At 38.9% G+C, this 17,323-nt stretch overlaps 4 protein-coding genes, 1 long non-coding RNA gene and 1 other non-coding gene across 10 annotated transcripts; 4 read left to right on the top strand and 2 right to left on the bottom strand.

The window, feature by feature from the left end:
• Window positions 1–876: 876 nt before the first annotated feature.
• On the bottom strand, window positions 877–8,239 carry LOC103842072. Of its 2 annotated transcripts, none has more exons than XM_033279156.1 (2): window positions 7,529–8,239; window positions 877–1,158 (listed from the first exon to the last, which is right to left on the bottom strand). In XM_033279156.1, the coding sequence occupies exons 1-2, from the start codon at window positions 7,960–7,962 to the stop codon at window positions 1,155–1,157; spliced, it is 438 nt and encodes a 145-aa protein (XP_033135047.1). In that variant the 5' UTR covers window positions 7,963–8,239; the 3' UTR covers window positions 877–1,154. The 2 variants fall into 2 exon arrangements, with proteins under 2 accessions (XP_033135047.1, XP_033135048.1); XM_033279157.1 differs by having other exon boundaries at window positions 877–1,189; window positions 7,560–8,239.
• LOC117128665 lies at window positions 4,820–4,926 on the top strand. The gene has a single exon (XR_004452060.1). It is a non-coding gene; the product is annotated as a small nucleolar RNA R71 (small nucleolar RNA).
• Window positions 8,042–8,388, top strand: LOC117127980. The gene is made up of 2 exons (XR_004451026.1): window positions 8,042–8,250; window positions 8,294–8,388. It is a non-coding gene; the product is annotated as an uncharacterized LOC117127980 (long non-coding RNA).
• A 1,972-nt stretch (window positions 8,389–10,360) lies between these two features.
• On the top strand, window positions 10,361–11,111 carry LOC103842070. The gene has a single exon (XM_009118679.3). It carries the CDS (start codon window positions 10,549–10,551, stop codon window positions 10,885–10,887), a length of 339 nt encoding a protein of 112 aa, XP_009116927.1. The 5' UTR covers window positions 10,361–10,548; the 3' UTR covers window positions 10,888–11,111.
• A 696-nt stretch (window positions 11,112–11,807) lies between these two features.
• Window positions 11,808–13,324, top strand: LOC103842069. The gene has a single exon (XM_009118678.3). It carries the CDS (start codon window positions 11,953–11,955, stop codon window positions 13,084–13,086), a length of 1,134 nt encoding a protein of 377 aa, XP_009116926.1. The 5' UTR covers window positions 11,808–11,952; the 3' UTR covers window positions 13,087–13,324.
• Window positions 13,325–15,101: 1,777 nt separating this feature from the next.
• On the bottom strand, window positions 15,102–17,317 carry LOC103842068. Of its 4 annotated transcripts, none has more exons than XM_009118675.3 (7): window positions 16,970–17,317; window positions 16,834–16,873; window positions 16,610–16,734; window positions 16,400–16,515; window positions 16,121–16,276; window positions 15,611–15,966; window positions 15,102–15,521 (listed from the first exon to the last, which is right to left on the bottom strand). In XM_009118675.3, exons 1-7 carry the CDS (start codon window positions 17,085–17,087, stop codon window positions 15,275–15,277), a joined length of 1,158 nt encoding a protein of 385 aa, XP_009116923.2. In that variant the 5' UTR covers window positions 17,088–17,317; the 3' UTR covers window positions 15,102–15,274. The 4 variants fall into 4 exon arrangements, with proteins under 4 accessions (XP_009116923.2, XP_009116924.2, XP_009116925.2 ...); XM_009118676.3 differs by having other exon boundaries at window positions 15,611–15,963; XM_009118677.3 differs by having other exon boundaries at window positions 16,400–16,476.
• Between the last annotated feature and the right edge of the window lie 6 nt (window positions 17,318–17,323).

The raw sequence follows: 17,323 nt of genomic DNA, 5'->3' as shown, positions 1-17,323 counted from the left end.
ACTGAATAAAACATCATGCAATTCAATAGAATAAGAATAGGGTTCAGGATAATCTTCTCTATGACGAGAGAGATGGAGCCTTCTCCCTTTACAATAAGCAAATCCTCAAATTCTAAAGTCTCCAATGGTTTTCTTCTGTCTAGAATAGCGTAGAATGATAAAGAGAAACAGAAAATATGATATATCAAAGCCACATGCGGCTGGAAGAGAAAATAGAGATAATTAGGGCAAATCCCGTAATGATTGTAGTTTCCTAAAAAATCTCTGCCGCTGGAACACTCACTCGGAACAGTCATCAAGACTGTTCTGCGTGAAAACCACCAAATTGCATTGTTTTCGGCCTCTTTTGTTCCAGCTGATCCATCTCCCATCAAATGCAACTCCAGACCTGTAATGACTCCAAAAGGACTAGGAAGACTCGATAAAGACTTGAAAACCAATTTAAAAGCATATATACAAGATGTATAAAACACCATATATCAACATCTAATTATGTTTTTAATAGTGTAGTATAAACATCTAATTATGCTTTTAATAGTGTAGTATATACTTTTGTGTGATGCTTTCATTGAAAAGGTATAGCCCCAGTAGTTCACATGATTAGGTATTTAGGTTCTTGATACATGCTTGCTGACTCATATAGACTCATCACTTATCCACTTGAAAATAACAAATACCAAACCAACACCCTCATAAGATTTCCGTACGAATCGATGATTAAATAACACACACATTAACACTTACATTCAGGGAAAGTGGTCAACCGATTTTCCACAAAGCAGTAAACAAACTGAGATTAGTTATAGGTTAACATAGGGTTGTTCATAATATTAAAAAAAAACACATAGGGCATCAATGGTACAACAAGGAACCATATATAAAAAAAGCTGTAAATGCGAATCTTTATATTTCAGAATAGTTTCAACAAAACTTCATAAATGAATAATGAACACATTAAATAAACTTTATTATTTAGGCCCACAATCAACCATCTATTACTTATTTTTTTTCTAGTATTCTTTTACTTGTAGTTTTGATACAGATCAAGATCGCAAACTTTCCTATCAGCAATCTCGAAAGGTATATCAAACATGTCAAGAATTATAATATTCTTTTATTATAAGGAAAAAGGAGAATTGTTTTGTTTCTGAAAATTACTTAACAACCGGAGAGACAGATACAACAGCTGGTTTGTCCTCAAACAACCGGAGAGACAGATACAATCCCGTAATGACTCCAAAAGGACTAGGAAGACTCGATAAAGACTTGAAAACCAATTTAAAAGCATATATACAAGATGTATAAAACACCATATATCAATTCCCCCAGACTTAGATCCTTGTTTGTCCTCAAACAATGTCAAGTATCAAGAACAGGGAGAAAGGTTTGAAAGTGTGGGAACTCTCCTATTCTCAGCAACCATACTTTAACCACGAATCTCTGAACCATACAAGCAGTAAAACTAGGACAACACACCCTTACCGGAACCCCACTGACTGCTGTTCAAAAATCGGCTCCATACTCTTCATCTCAAACCTGAAAAAGCAACACTATCGAGACAGAACTCCCTACATTTATTTAAGAGTAGCGTGAGCTTCTCATCACAGGCATCATTCAGGGTAGACGGTCTAGGTGTGGAACAGGCTATTTAATGGTGGAGTTAAGAGTGTTTAGGGGCTACCATTTCATTGAAGAGGATGCAGGATATCACACAAAATGGCAAGAGAGGATAGATCCATTGATGTCCACAGCCTCTACTTGTTTTTGCTCTATCTGGTGCGACTGTTCTGATGGCGGAACAGGCAACTGATTGTTCTGCGTTCCACTTTCCTTTTGGTATCCACTCATTTGTTCGATCTTCCCAGTGGCTCATGTTTCTTTGATTTCATCCCCTTTTCCATCACCTTATTTTTCTCTTTTTTTTTTTTTTTTTTTTTTTTTTTTGATATGGTGATGTGACGAAGAAGGAGGTCATACATGATGGTTCTGAGTGCCACTGGTGGTTCTGATTTTGCAACCATTCTGGTTCTCCACCCCTGCTCTTGCGCAGTTCATTGGTTATGGAGCGGTTGCTCCCTTAATCCGCTTGTTCTCCTTTCTGACAGAATTTCTGCAGCAGTAACGAGTAGGAGGCTGCGTTGATCCTTTCCTCTCTGACCTTTTTGCACAAATCTGCACATATGACACTGAAAAACAAATGCATGAAGGTGTAATAAAGGCTAAGGTGTAGGGTGGGAACTAGCTAAAGATGAGCAAGCCACTCAGGATCAGCAAGATGGATAAAAAGGATAAGAAGTCCTGAGTGTGTTCTCGTTTCCCTGATCTAATGCCCATAACAAGAAGAATTTCAGTCAAGATTAGGTTCAAGTAAGGTGGAGTTAAGTCTACCCAGTGTAACCTGATCGGCTGAGAACTTCTGGAGAATCAAGTGAGATATGTCAGGGTGTTCCAGGTCCACATGTGTGTCTTTCGCCACTGCTAAGGTCACTGAATAAGATAACTAAAGCACGAGGTGGTCAGTGATCAACACAGAATAAGGTCCAAATTCTCACAAAGTTTTGACTGACTCAATAAAAACTGACTCAAAGTGACCCAAAAGAAAAACAAAAGAAAGAAACGAGTTAGTAAACGACGAAAACCCTCCCCCAGACTTACTTCACAACGTCCTTGGTGTGAAAATAAATCAGAGAGAAGGGGAAAACAAGAATAAATATTTTTTTTTATTGGGTCGAGATACTTACCTGAGTGGAGCAGGCGCTCCATGAAAATTATGGGTGTGCTATCGTCAGATGATCGCCTGGAACAACCGCTCTTTTCAGGGGGTAGGTTGTTCCGTTTCTGCAACCCAGAATTTTTGAAGTATCTCGATTTTTTTTGTTTTTTGACCTGAAACTCAATAAACTAAAACGAAAAATAAGTAAACAAAAAGAAAACCAAGTTATATTTACACTTACCAGTGGGTTGCCTCCCACCAAGCGCTTGGTTTAAGTCTCTAGCTTGACTTGGTGACTGGGATCAGTCGGGTTGAGCAGGAGGGCCTGTTCCAAAACAAGCTCCACAATCAGACATGTTCAGCTTTAAAACCCTGCTCAACAACCCTTTCACAGCAGCTTCCCCTTTCTCCTTCAGCTCATGTGTGAGAATAGCTCTGACTTTAGAGAACGGTTTAGAGGTACCCTTGCACTTTACCTCATACTCAATGGAGTTTCCATCACACCTGAGAGGTATCAAAGTCATTGTAGGATCTCCCTTGATCCTTTTCTTCTGGACTTTCTGTTTCACCCTTGAATTCCCTCTGAATTTAGTAGGATTAGTGCTAGGATCTTCATCAAAGAACAGTCTGCTCTCACCCTTATCACCATGCTCCTTCTTTGGAACAACCTTCAGCTTTTCTACATCAAACACTGAGATGCGAGAGGCGTGTGATGAGGAAGATCTGGTGGGTACAGCCTTGTAGAAAACTTTCTTGTTGATGTTGGAGAAGCAGACTCTCTTGTTGGGCATATCGATGGTTGCTCCAACAGTAGCCATGAATGTCCTTCCAAATATCAAAGGCATCTCATGATCTTTGTTCATCTCAACAACCTGAAACTCAGCAGGAACAATGCATTCCCCTACTTGAACATGAAGGCTGCGGATGGTTCCATATGGGACTGCTCTGGAAGAATTTGCAAAGGTCAGGGTCAGCTGAGAACGCTCAACATCAGCAATACCCAAATCGTCTACAATAGCCTTTGAGATGAGATTCACCCAAGAACCAGAGTCACACAGAACATCCTTGAAGGTTGTTCCTGCGATGGAGCATGGGAAAACAAACTTTCCAGGATCATCAACCTTAGGCAATACCTTCAATGCTGATGTAGACAGTGCTTTGATATAGAGGACCTTGATCTCCTCTTGAGTCTCTCTACAGTGTTTAAAGAACTGGAGCAATGGACGAATCTGCAGAGCATCTTCGAATGCAAGTTCTTTAGGAAGCCTTCTCACCATCTTGTTAAAACCTATCAGCTGCTCTTCACTAATGGGATCCATCAGATGTCTAGGTGGAATTGGATAGGGAACCTTGGGAACATAGACTCGAGATGGTGGAGTCTCAGCAGGTTCCCTAGGAGCAGTCACTCCAGAGCTAGTAGACTGCTCTGCTCTCTCTTCTGCGCCTGAAGCAGTCTCAGCGAACGGCTGCTCTATTGCATTACAGTGCTCAGTCCTAGGATTTTTATCAGTTCTTCCAGGGAGCGTCTCTTGTTGCCTCTTGACACTCTCAGCTGTTTGAGCAAGCTGAACATCGATCTTTCTTATATGGATCGCAAAATTGTCATACTTGTTATTCAGCTCAGTGAACATGTTGCCCATCCTGGTGTCTATTTCCGTGGTTACCTGATTCAACGCCTTGGCCTGAACCTGCTGACCCTGCAACAGCTGTTGCATCATCATACCCAGACCCTTCAGCTCATCTGGTTGACTGTTCCCGGTAGCTGGAACAGCATGCGGATTGCTCTGCGGTTGTCGCTGGTTCTGGTTCTGAATATGCCCGGCCGTAGGTTGTTCCATGCTGAAAACGTGCCCTTGGTTGTTTTTCAGTAGCTGATCAACCTTGGCAGTCAGCTCATCTATTTTCTGGACGTCAGAACTGTTTCCTTTCTTGGAGCAATCACTCTCCTCTTTCTTATTAGCTGAGCTAGCAGCCATGTTCTCAATCAGCTTAAACGCTCCAGCAGTGGTTTGAGTCATGAAGTCTCCATTGCTCGCAGAGTTAAGAGCACCTTGGTATTTCCAGTCCACTCCATCATAGAAAATGTCCAGGAGGTAATCATCATCAAATCCATGGTGAGGGCATTCTCTGCGATAGTCATTGAAGCGCTCCCATGTGTCGCAGAAAGGCTCATCAGTGAGCTGTCTGAAGGAGGTGATCTTGTTCCTCAATGCAGCTGTTCTCGCCTTAGAGTAGAAATGGCTGAGGAACGCTGATCGGACCTGTTCCCATGAAGTGAGAGAGCCGATAGGGAGAGAGTTCAACCACCGTGCAGCTTTTCCATCAAGAGAGAATGGGAATAACATGCACGTGATGTAGTCTGGTGGAACACCATTCACGCGAGTAAAACTGCAGACTTTTTCGAAGCTCTCAATATGCTCCATTGGAAGTTCTGTAGAGAGACCAGAGAACACCTTTCTCTGTACAAGACCGATCAAAGCAGGCTTGATCTCAAAGTCCTGCCTGGTACAAGGTGGAGGAACAATGGCAGAGCGCGTAGTAGGAATGTTACGCGGAAGGTTTCTCTGCCCGATTGGAACAGTATGCGCCTGTTGTTCCTGCCGCGCGAGAGCAGCTTGTTCAGCGGCATCCTACTGAGCTTGGATGGTCTGCTGCATTTGTTGCATCTGCTGCTGCATGAGTGCCATAGCTGCAGCGAGATCATCCTGATTGGCGTGATCACCCATAGTGGTGTCAGTTTGCCTTGGCTGTTGACGATTTGTTCTTTCTAACCTTGCTAGCTCCTGGTTGGTAAATGTAACTAACTCTCCTTGTGCGTTTCTCCGAGTATGTCTACTGGTCATGCACCTGGAACATTAGCTGCAACAAAAAGGATAAGGCAAGTTAGAGGTCTTAGACTAAATAAATAACCGAAAAATAAAGGTAAAAAGATGGTCCCCGGCAACGGCGCCAATTTGATATTACGTGTATACGCACACCAAATAACCTAATGTGCACACTACCACAATCGAATGGTATGTCGATGTAGCACTTTAGGATCGAATCCACAGAGACCAACTGTTACACTTTATTTCTATAGGATCAATATTAAGCTAAAACAATATGGGGTTTTAAGATTGAGGTATTATAACAGAAAATAAAAGACTAGTTAAAAGGTTTTCAGATGATTAAAAGAGCTAGGTTCAGGGTGATTCATTGGGATACTTAGGATCATGAGCTACACAACTATTCAGGAAAACAATACGAGCCAATCTAGAACTTGAACAACAAGAATAGATAAACCCACTGTCGTGGTGTCTACCAATTTATCAAGCAATCCTAATGCCTAAACTGTCGTTTGGATCAGAGAATGATGACAAGCATTAAGTTCAGATTCAATTGGTTCACGATTCGCCTTAACATCAGCTTTCGTTGGCTAAGGACAAATCGCCTATCTATGCTATTTCCAGTAACCTAAAACACTTTTGATGAATAGATTAAACTTGTGATCAGATGCTAAATGGCCAGTTTAACATAAGCAATAAGCATAACAATAGACAGAGATATCAAAGAATAACAATCCTATTTGTGTCTAGCTCATTGATCCATGATCCTTAACACCCTAAACCTAACAAGCGACTACTCAGACATGGACAAAGAAATCACAGAGACAAAGACTGAATAAAACATCATGCAATTCAATAGAATAAGAATAGGGTTCAGGATAATCTTCTCTATGACGAGAGAGATGGAGCCTTCTCCCTTTACAATAAGCAAATCCTCAAATTCTAAAGTCTCCAATGGTTTTCTTCTGTCTAGAATAGCGTAGAATGATAAAGAGAAACAGAAAATATGATATATCAAAGCCACATGCGGCTGGAAGAGAAAATAGAGATAATTAGGGCAAATTCCGTAATGATTGTAGTTTCCTAAAAAATCTCTGCCGCTGGAACACTCACTCGGAACAGTCATCAAGACTGTTCTGCGTGAAAACCACCAAATTGCATTGTTTTCGGCCTCTTTTGTTCCAGCTGATCCATCTCCCATCAAATGCAACTCCAGACCTGTAATGACTCCAAAAGGACTAGGAAGACTCGATAAAGACTTGAAAACCAATTTAAAAGCATATATACAAGATGTATAAAACACCATATATCAACATCTAATTATGTTTTTAATAGTGTAGTATAAACATCTAATTATGCTTTTAATAGTGTAGTATATACTTTTGTGTGATGCTTTCATTGAAAAGGTATAGCCCCAGTAGTTCACATGATTAGGTATTTAGGTTCTTGATACATGCTTGCTGACTCATATAGACTCATCACTTATCCACTTGAAAATAACAAATACCAAACCAACACCCTCATAAGATTTCCGTACGAATCGATGATTAAATAACACACACATTAACACTTACATTCAGGGAAAGTGGTCAACCGATTTTCCACAAAGCAGTAAACAAACTGAGATTAGTTATAGGTTAACATAGGGTTGTTCATAATATTAAAAAAAAAAACACATAGGGCATCAATGGTACAACAAGGAACCATATATAAAAAAAGCTGTAAATGCGAATCTTTATATTTCAGAATAGTTTCAACAAAACTTCATAAATGAATAATGAACACATTAAATAAACTTTATTATTTAGGCCCACAATCAACCATCTATTACTTATTTTTTTTCTAGTATTCTTTTACTTGTAGTTTTGATACAGATCAAGATCGCAAACTTTCCTATCAGCAATCTCGAAAGGTATATCAAACATGTCAAGAATTATAATATTCTTTTATTATAAGGAAAAAGGAGAATTGTTTTGTTTCTGAAAATTACTTAACAACCGGAGAGACAGATACAACAGCTGGTCCAGAAGGAAGCTTGCTAGCCGTGTCGCGTTGCACGCGATTCCCCTGCGCCTTCGCCATCAATATGGACTTGTATATCTCCACAAGCACTTTCTCATCATACTCCTTCATCTGACCCGACCCGAAACTGGATCCACCGTATGCAGAAGGTCCGACAGCCCGTGAATTCGCCAGCCGCATCATCATATTAACATAAGAATCGCGTAACCAAACGAGAAGCTTCTTAGGGGACGCTCTTCTGAGAATCCTCAATTTCGGCATAATCTTGATCCTCCATGAGCGTTTCTTGCTGGTCGGATCCATTTTGACCCGTTTTCCATTCCTTCTTCCCGCTGTTGATGACCCATCAAGCTTCTCGTATCCTCTCCACCTCCGCCAATACCTCTTCGGCGTTATCTCCATCGCATACACACACACACTCTCTCTATGTGATCAATATGTACGTTTATTTGTTTCTGTATTTATATATTGAGAGAGATATTATTTATAACGAATGAATGAATTTATGAAAGAGAGAGAGTGTGTGTGGTTGGGACTTATAATAATGCCTACGAAGACCTAAACGGCCAAGTTCACAGTGTGTATGAAGGAGCAGACACGTGGTTAGTTACACGCATCTATGCGAATGCGATTATAAGTTAAATACTATTCGGTATAAAACTGAAAGTCATTTTTTATTTTTCCATTTGGGTTATCTTTTTTGTAGTTTTTTTTTTTTTTTTTTTTTTGAGAGAGATATCTTTTTTGTAGTTATTTTTGAAACATAATGATTATAGGTTTTGGTAAAATAATGATTATAGTTATCATAAATATCTAAACCTTATCGTAGTAGTCCTTTTGGAACATCCTATTCAAGTTTTTTTTTTGTTTTCTATAAACATTAGATAATATTTCGATTTTAATTCTTATACACGAATATAAGTACCACATTAAATATAAGGCAATTGTCAATAATATCACCTTTTGAAGTTTATGTCTCAAAAATAGCACTAGAAGGAGAAAATCACGAAAAAGACATTTATTAAAGGATAAAATATCTATAATACCAGTGGTTTAAAATTAAATAAACAAACAAAAATAAATAAAATAAAAATAAAAAAAAACAAAAAGAGAAATATTTTTTTTATAATTTCTGATTATATGTTTTCAGATTCGAAATTTTTATAATCTTTTTTTTGAAATTTTTTTTTTCGAATTTTTTTTTATTTTTTTTTCAAATTTTCTTTTTATAATTTAAAAATACTTTTTGAAACTGTTTTTAAAATTTTATTTTTTATTTTAGTATTTATTTTTTATAAAATTTTAAACCTTAATTCCAAAACCCCACCCCTTTAACTCTAAACCCTAAGATTTCGATTAATTAACCCAAGAAGTATAAGTGTATATTTACCTCTTTAATGAAACTTATTTTTGTGATTTTGAGTCTTGAGTATTACTTTGGGAACAAAAACTTGATTTGGTGCTATCTTAGTCTTTTTCTTTTTAATATATATATATATGCTCGTTATAGACTCTACATAAACCGAGTTGATTTTCAACGTATGAGCCGAATTGATTTATCCAAAACGAATGGTCTGAATAACGAATGAAGCAGCGTTATCGTTGATTTTATTCTTGTTTGTCAACAAGCGTTGATGCTTGTTTTGTCAACTACTATCGGTGATTATTGTCTTGAAGTAATGTTATTTAATTTGTCAGCAATGGCGTTTAGCGCGAGTCGACCGCTATTGCAATAATGGCAATGTGCGAGGACATTACCATGTCCCATGTGACCACCCTTCACCAAATCCTGATCGTTGGATCTCTTTCGTTGTCATTCCTCATCGCAATTCGATTGTGAGGTTACACGCATGTATAAGTAATATCACGTAGAGTATTATTTGCTGCATAATATTTTCCAGAATTTTTGTTTGCGTGTAAGTTAGTACTATATTTTAAGTGCACATATTTAAATCAAATTTAATTGCTGCATAATATTTTCCAGAATTTTTGTTTGCTTGCTCAGCAGCGGCATGGATTTTTTCGTCGCGATCTTCCTCACTGCAAGAATTGTTCCAATCAATAATTTATCATATCTGGAAAGAAAGGAACATGAAGATTTTCCAGTCACAGGTTACTCCTGCCCCTACAGTTCGTGCTGCAGTGGATCGTCAAATTCGGGATCGGTTGCTGTCCATTAAACCATCTCCATGTTTCCAGCCTCCTCTCCTGCAAGTCTACTTCGCCTTCACAAGGCCGCCTTGACTCTCCTTCGCTTCCTCTCTTTATATTTCCTTGTTTCTTGTTTGGGGTTGTTTTGTTTGTTTGTTTCGCTCTAATAAGTTGCTAAGCAACATGTAAACTCTTGAAAATGGTATGAAATTTAACATGATTACCAAAAAAAAAAAAAAAAAAAAAAAAATTTAAAAGTATACGTCGCGTTATGGTATTGAAAACACATGCGGGCCTAGAATCTTCCGGGAATTGCCTTCATTTCTATATCTTCGATCCCGAAATCATGTTTGCTTCATACCTCGGCCTAGAATACTATCTGAAAATGGGCTGAATGTTTTCATAATATGACCCATTTGTATGCATCATTTATTTACCGTAGCGACTAGCCATATCCCATATACAAAGCATCTTAACATGTCTAATAAGTTTTCAAAATAAAACACCAAAAACTATATATAAAGTATTTTAATGAAAATCTTGTCTTCTTGAATCTTGATAATGAGTTTAACATTATTACTATTTCGAACATACATCATACTATTACATGTCTTGGAAGTAAAAAAAACTATATATAGATTATTTACATTACCTATTTTTTCCTTTTGTTTTCGTAAATTATTAACCATCGTTCAAAAAAGGAAAATGCACCTGATCAATCGCACAGCCTCTCACTGCCCCCATTTATTAATTTGGCTAGTCAATTAAAAACCATCCGGTCTCATAACCCTTAACCGGTGCTTTTTCCATTTCGGACAAAGCTCCGGCGTAAGGAAAATGGACGGGTTCGGGTCTAATCCGAGGACACTCGCCGTTGACCAATGGATGGAGATAGTTAACGGTAAGGGTTACGGCGTTGGTGGAGCAACCCAGTTTCACCCGACCAAGTCCAGCACGTCGGATTTTAAGCTGTCTATCCCACCTCCGCCGGGAGCAGTTCCGACGACACGTACGAGTGCACATGTTCCTGTCCCGTGGAGTTTCATCACCCCGGAAACGAAGAGGAAGAAGAGAATCGCGACGTACAAAGCATACGCGATGGAAGATAAAGTTAAAACCACGGTTAAAAAAGGGTTTCACTGGATCAAGAACAGGTGCTCCCAGATTATACATTGATAATATTATTCTTTTTTGTTTGTATTATTTCCTGCGGATCGTGCATTGGGCTCTCTCGCCTGCAATAATCTTCGGCGACTCCTTTATTTGGTATAAAATGTAAGACACGTTGTTGTTGTTATGCATGAGTATGATTAGTCAACAATGATTCAGGTCAAACAGGGTCCATGTTTGTGGCCCGAACAATTCTGTTTACATCATATTAAAGCCCAAATATTACTTAATTTAGCCCAATAAGTTAATGGGCATCTGAAATTGTATTTTATTAACAAGGGACAAAGCATCTTCTACGCACGATCATAGCTTAGCACGTGAAGCCACGTCTTCTCTTTATTCACTTTACCCAAATAGCCTTTACCTAATTACTCTTTTACCCCGTTAGTTTGGTTAACTAGTTGATTATTTCCTTTATTAATTAAGGTATGGGTTAATATTTAAATCAGATTTCATTTGATTCCTTTTTTCATTGGATTGATCATTATATTGTGCAAAACGTAAAATGTTTTATCTTTCTCAAACAATAAATCGAGGTTATTTCAAAATGGGTAAACTGGTAAAATGACATTGTAGATTACGAAAACATCCGTAGATTCGTCTTCTTTATTTTATTGGATCAGCCTGCAGAATCCTAAGCAACAACAACCATACCATTACCTACATTATCATATTCGTATAAATAATTAATTACGTTAAATTAATAAAGTTTGTTCCAGTAGATTTTATAACTTTAAATTCATGCAGACAACATGTCAGATGCTTAAACGATTTTAAAAATGAAATAATGCAAAAGATAGAGTACACTGTAATATACTCTTTTCTATAGGAGAACAGCATACGAATATTTATACAATTAATTAATAAAAATAAAGTTTTTCGAGAATCGCAAATTTAATTTATTTAAAAAAGCGTCAATAAATACTAAGAATAAAAAGCAGCTTCATACATACATACACTGCATAGCATAAGCATACCTGCTCCTCTCCTCCTCTCACCTCGCTTCTCGCGCTCTCTCAGAAAAATTAATTTTCTTGAGAAACAAGCCACTGTCACAATCCTAAGTACAATATGGTTGTTGTCGAGAGTCTTGGCCACGGCGGCGAGCAAGAAACCGTCGATTTCAGCGACGATCTTGGCTCCGGCTCAGCTTGCTCCACTCCCTTCGTCAGCGCTCCGTCGAGTCCCGGCCGCGATCCGCCGCCGGGCTATTTCTTCAGCGCGCCGTCGAGTCCCATTCATTTCTTCCTCCGCTCTGCCGCCGCCGCGTCGGAGAAATCGAAATCGAAGCTGGACTCGTCTTCCCCCGGCGACTTCGAGTTTGATTTCTCGTCGCGGTTGTCTTCGAGCAGCGGTCCTTTGGGCGGCGTGCCGATGACCTCCGCGGAGGAGCTTTTCTCCAACGGTCAGATCAAGCCGATGAAGCTCTCGTCCCACCTCCAGAGGCCTCAGGTCTTGGCGCCGCTTCTGGATCTTGAAGAAGACGAGGAGGAGGGGGAGGCGGAGGGTAGGCGAGGGAGGGATCTGAAGCTGAGAAGCAGATCTGTTCACCGGAAAGCGAGATCTCTCTCTCCGCTACGAAACGCAGCGTTTCAGTGGAACGAGGAGGAAGAGGTAGTAGTCGTTGAAGAGAGCGAGGTGAAGGAGTGTATACGTAAGCTTCAGGAAGACTACGAGGACGAAACGAAGAGTAGTTGTAACGAAAACGTGACGTCAGCCGAAACGACGCCGTCTTGCTCAGCTTCTTCCTCTCGATCGTCGTCGTACGGGAGGAACTCGAAGAAGTGGATATTCATCAAGGACCTGCTTCACCGGAGCAAAAGCGAAGGAAGAGGGAACGGCAAGGAGAAGTTCTGGTCGAGCATCTCGTTCTCTCCTTCCAACTTCAAAGACAAGAAGCTCAAATCGGAAGCGGAGAACGCAGCCGTCGAGAACAAGAAGCAGAAACAGAAACAAACAACGCCGGCGGCGAAAAAGACTCCGGCCGCCGGAAAACCAACAAACGGAATAGCGAAACGGCGGGGGTCCCAGCCGTCGGCTCACGAGCTGCATTACACAACGAACAGAGCTCAAGCGGAGGAGATGAAGAAGAGGACGTACTTGCCGTACAGGCATGGACTCTTCGGCTGTTTGGGGTTCAGTTCCAAAGGTTACAGTGCATTGAACGGTTTAGCCCGAAGCTTAAACCCGGTTTCATCCGCTTAAGTTCTAGTTCAAGTCATTAATCAATTATTAGTATTGTTAAGCAAATGTTTTTTTATGTATAGGTTATGGATTCAGTAATCTTTTCAGTTATATATAGTATATGTAAGAAGATCATTACTATGTTTCTTTCTCTGTAGTTCTTGGGAATGATTTCAGATTCTACAAGTTTACAGTGGTGTTGTAATACTTTTGTGACTTTTATTATTCTTATGGCCAAGAAGTTAAGGTTAAGAAACAACAATGGTGGTGGGTTTTTTTCTATGTTAGTACTCTGTGAGATCTGCAGAAGAGAGAAGAAAAATAAAATAAGATTTGGGGCCATGAGTGAGTTGTTTGTTTTTTTGGAGTAACGTGTGTGTAGATTTTAAAAGAGAGAGAGCATCTTCATCATCTAACATGATGACACATTTGTGGTTTGTCTTATTAAACATTTGGTGATTGAAACTGCATCTTTCAAGTCTTATCTTAATGCTCTTTTGCTAAATAATATGTGATTTTGTAGTTAATATATCTACTCGTTCTTTTGGATATTATCTTTAGACTTAAATAAAGTAAACAATATACATCATCTCTTGTTGACAAGAACCCTACCGTGAGTAATAATATATGAAGTTTTTTGTCTTCATATTCACTTGATTAACACGAGATCTGCTCATCATACTTTTAGTTGTTCCCATATGATCTTGTTATTGAAACTATAAAGTTCAGGTTATGACATGACAATTTTTGCTCTTGTTGGGACAACAAAACAAAAAGACCTAAAATGAATTTGGAATACACATCAAAGTTAGTGTTCCAAAAAAAAAAAAAAAAATACACATCAAAGTTGCTTTTTCTTGCGGAGTGCACAATAATGTTCTATGATTAATTGGATTTATGTCAAATCGTGAAGCTAATCGCCTTCTTAAATATATGCGGTCATGGTGTATATTTTTGTAATGGCTTCCGGTTCTGCTCCAGAAAACATGGTTGCAGAAACTCCATATGTACCTAACAGTAATGGTTTTTGTTAGGAAATACAATTAAAAACGAGTTATCAAATAATGCAGCGGTGTCGTTTTCTGCTGCCACTGCTGCGGCAATAGTTGTCGCTGAAATAGAACCGAATATTAAATGAGATTACGTGCACGTATAGCGACCTTAAGAAGATCCACACCGCACATCACACAAAAACATATTTAGCTGTCTTATCTATCTGAAATATACGATCCAACCCACATGAGCTTGTCTTCGTTTTGGGCCCTCTACAACTTCTCTGATTATTTGTTTGTGAGATTAGGAAAAGAAGGCCACGTGAGTTGCCGAAAGAGTCAGAAGAGTATTAAGAACAGAGGCAGGTCCATACCTTAACATGACCCACTCCTCTGAAAAGTTGAGAATCTCACTCCTTTCTCCTCCATAAAACTCCAATGATAGTAATTATTTGGGCCAGATTTACATTAAAGACAGTCATGTCATGGGACCTTAATGCTTTTTTTTAACGTATAGGAGATATTTTAGTTCTTGAAGAATCTTCCGTCCCATGTCATAGCATAGTATTTATAATTCTTGTTCAAAAATAAACAGAAGATTAATAGAATTAATTGAGAGGAAACATATTTTCAAGGCCAAAAAATACAAACAAGTTGCAGAAAGAGACGTGGGATGTGTCACTTCAATCAATCGCCAACAGCTTTCTATTAACTGTTACTGTTCACCTCATCACTTGGCTGTGCTGATCTGATCTTTCTCACTGTTTCTGTGTGGGAACTTTCTATTTCCAATAAACAAATCGTGTAAGCTGTAATTTTTATATATATCTATATATATATATATATATCATTTTCTATTACAAAAATGTCAAACGGTTATTTATTTTCTTGATCACAACTGATAATCTGATATCATAAATTTAAGAAAGAAATTGGGAAAAAGATGAGATCGTTTTTTCATGAACATGTACAAGTTTCAATGGGCTTAACATTTATTAACGAGTCCAGCAAAATTAGACCCAAAAGCAACTTTGCGCAGATCAGTACCCATAAAAAACCATTAACGGGGTTCAAAAACTTCATCTCATCCTGTAATTTGTGATAGTTTCGTTACAGTCCCTAACTTTAAAATTTATCACACTAACCCCAATTCAGTTGATGATTATTAAGTAGAGAGACTCGACAAATAAGCAAAAGCGCCATTAGGCTTCGCGCCATTAGGCATCTTGAGAACATTGCAAAGCTTTAGTTCCTTCTTGATCCATTGGATGATTCTCCAGATGTACTACCGAGTGCACCAACATTTCCAAGTCTCTCACAAGAATCTGTCGCATCATTAGTTGCGTCTTCATATCTTCGAAAGAACTACTGATCCTCATTCCCATTTGCTCTTTAGAAGCTTCTTTAGCTTCTGGTACAATCTCAGCCGTCCACTTAGTGTGATCTACGGTTGCTTTGTTTAGCCTGCAAAGAGAAGTTAACAAGAGTGTAATGCAACAACAGCCTTCAAAGATTATAAATCAAGAACCAAACATCTTCAGTTTTTAACTTACTTTTTCAGAATAGAATTTGCTTCGTTCATGTTTCTAGCTCGAAAGGAAACCTCAACACTGTCCTCACTAACTCTAGCAAGTCCTTCGAAAGAGCCAATGGACAAGCACCTCGAGTGTATCTCTGAATCAGTTGTTTCCGAGTTTAGATTACCAATCCTTATAACCAGAACCGAAGAGGGATGTTTTGAAGGTGTAACAGACGTAGAAGAACCATTGGAGCTAGTTTCCTTTTCCTCCTGGGCCTTGGATTCGTGATCTGTTGGAGAGGATGACTCGGTTGGCTTGGAGAAGGAGTCCGTAACATTTCTTGCTGGGGAAGAGGCATGTGCTTCCATCTTGCTCTTGCCATTAGTCTTCTGATAAGAACAAGGTACGGAGGACAGTTAAGAGCTTTCAATCATTCTTGAATCAACCAACATTCAGGAATCAAATAAATGACAGTGTGCTCTCTTAAACTTGAACACCGGTAACAAAAGTTTGAATAAATATTTAAAAACGTATTCATCATACCCAAGAAGCTTCAGGCTTTTCGGTCAACAACTTGGGCTTGGAAACTGATTCAGAAGCTTCAGTCTTTTCTGTCAGCAACTTCGGCTTAGAAACTGAATCAGAAGCTTGTTCATGCTTCTCCTTCTTCTTCTTCTTCTTCTTCTTGCCTTTGGTTTTCTAGGCAAAAATAAAAAAAAACACATCTCTTCACTTAAATGAAGTTATAATCTTCCACTGCTAACTAAAAGCACCAAGCTTGATCATTCCAAGAATAAAGTGAAGGAGATTATAAGTGGGTACCTGAGAAAGCTCTGGCTTCTTAGTTAACAGCTCCACAACCGCTTCCCGGTTCCTATCTTTCTTCACAGAACCCAGCTCTGAGAAAAGATCATCCATATTTGTGTGAGCTTTCACTCCTGAAAAGAAGACAGGCTCAAACTCCATTGTCAAGACCGAGCACAAAGTTTCATCCTTTTGCATTTTCAAGTAAGTTGAGGTTAACAAGCGTACCTACATCAGATTCCGAGGAATAACACTGTATGGAACTACTATGGAATCCCCAGTTGAAAAGTTTGGTTCTTACTCCGCTTCCATTCACTCGCAAGCTAGTAAGCGTCTCATCCCCATCATTGAATCTATCATCACGAAGAAACTCCATAAGTTAAAACATCTTAAACCCCCATAACCAAAACCCTTAACGAACACAGCGATGAAAGATGTAATGAAAACCTCACCTATCAAGTACAACACGCCTAGAAGTCGCTACAATTTCACCTGTAAACACACACCTAATTAGCCATTTCGAGAAATTTTCATTTCCAGCGGATTCAAATATCTGAAAAAATATTGATATAAAAGTAGAGTAGTAACGGTTTCGATTTAGAGAGGTTCCGTGGAGCAAAAGCTTAAGGGAAGCTCTTACTCTCGCCGCAAACATCGTCGCCGGGAAGATAGAGAGCGGAGGGAACAGAACACTCAAACACGCCATGTACCTATCATTGGGTTGGATTTACTGAGCCCATATAGATATGGGCCATATTCATTCTAAATGGGCCTTTATAAAAAATTTCTTTAGAAACGACGTCGTAATAGTAAAATCGAAGAAAAAGAACAGTCAGCGATTCTGGCGTCATATATCCACGTGGCTAATATTAATTGGTTAAGTGTATCGTAGACTTAGTCCTGATTGGTTAAGCGTTGCAATGTAGACGTAACTCAGCCACG

Source organism: Brassica rapa, chromosome A09 (genome assembly GCF_000309985.2).
Source record: "Brassica rapa cultivar Chiifu-401-42 chromosome A09, CAAS_Brap_v3.01, whole genome shotgun sequence".
Lineage (NCBI taxonomy): Eukaryota > Viridiplantae > Streptophyta > Magnoliopsida > Brassicales > Brassicaceae > Brassica > Brassica rapa.
The sequence above is the reverse complement of the archived record's forward strand: the minus strand, read 5'-3'. Positions and strand labels throughout refer to the sequence as shown.

What these genes read in the sequence shown, in the direction of transcription:
- LOC103842069 (XM_009118678.3), top strand. Translation starts at nt 11,953, where the DNA reads ATGGTTGTTGTCGAGAGTCTTGGCCACGGCGGCGAGCAAGAAACCGTC.
- LOC103842072 (XM_033279156.1), bottom strand. Translation starts at nt 7,962, where the DNA reads ATGGAGATAACGCCGAAGAGGTATTGGCGGAGGTGGAGAGGATACGAG.
- LOC103842070 (XM_009118679.3), top strand. Translation starts at nt 10,549, where the DNA reads ATGGACGGGTTCGGGTCTAATCCGAGGACACTCGCCGTTGACCAATGG.
- LOC103842068 (XM_009118675.3), bottom strand. Translation starts at nt 17,087, where the DNA reads ATGGCGTGTTTGAGTGTTCTGTTCCCTCCGCTCTCTATCTTCCCGGCG. An exon ending in AGGCGTGTTGTACTTGATAG is followed by an intron (nt 16,735 to 16,833) that starts GTGAGGTTTTCA and finishes TCGTGATGATAG; the next exon opens with ATTCAATGATGGGGATGAGA. An exon ending in AGAAGCCAGAGCTTTCTCAG is followed by an intron (nt 16,277 to 16,399) that starts GTACCCACTTAT and finishes ATTTTTGCCTAG; the next exon opens with AAAACCAAAGGCAAGAAGAA.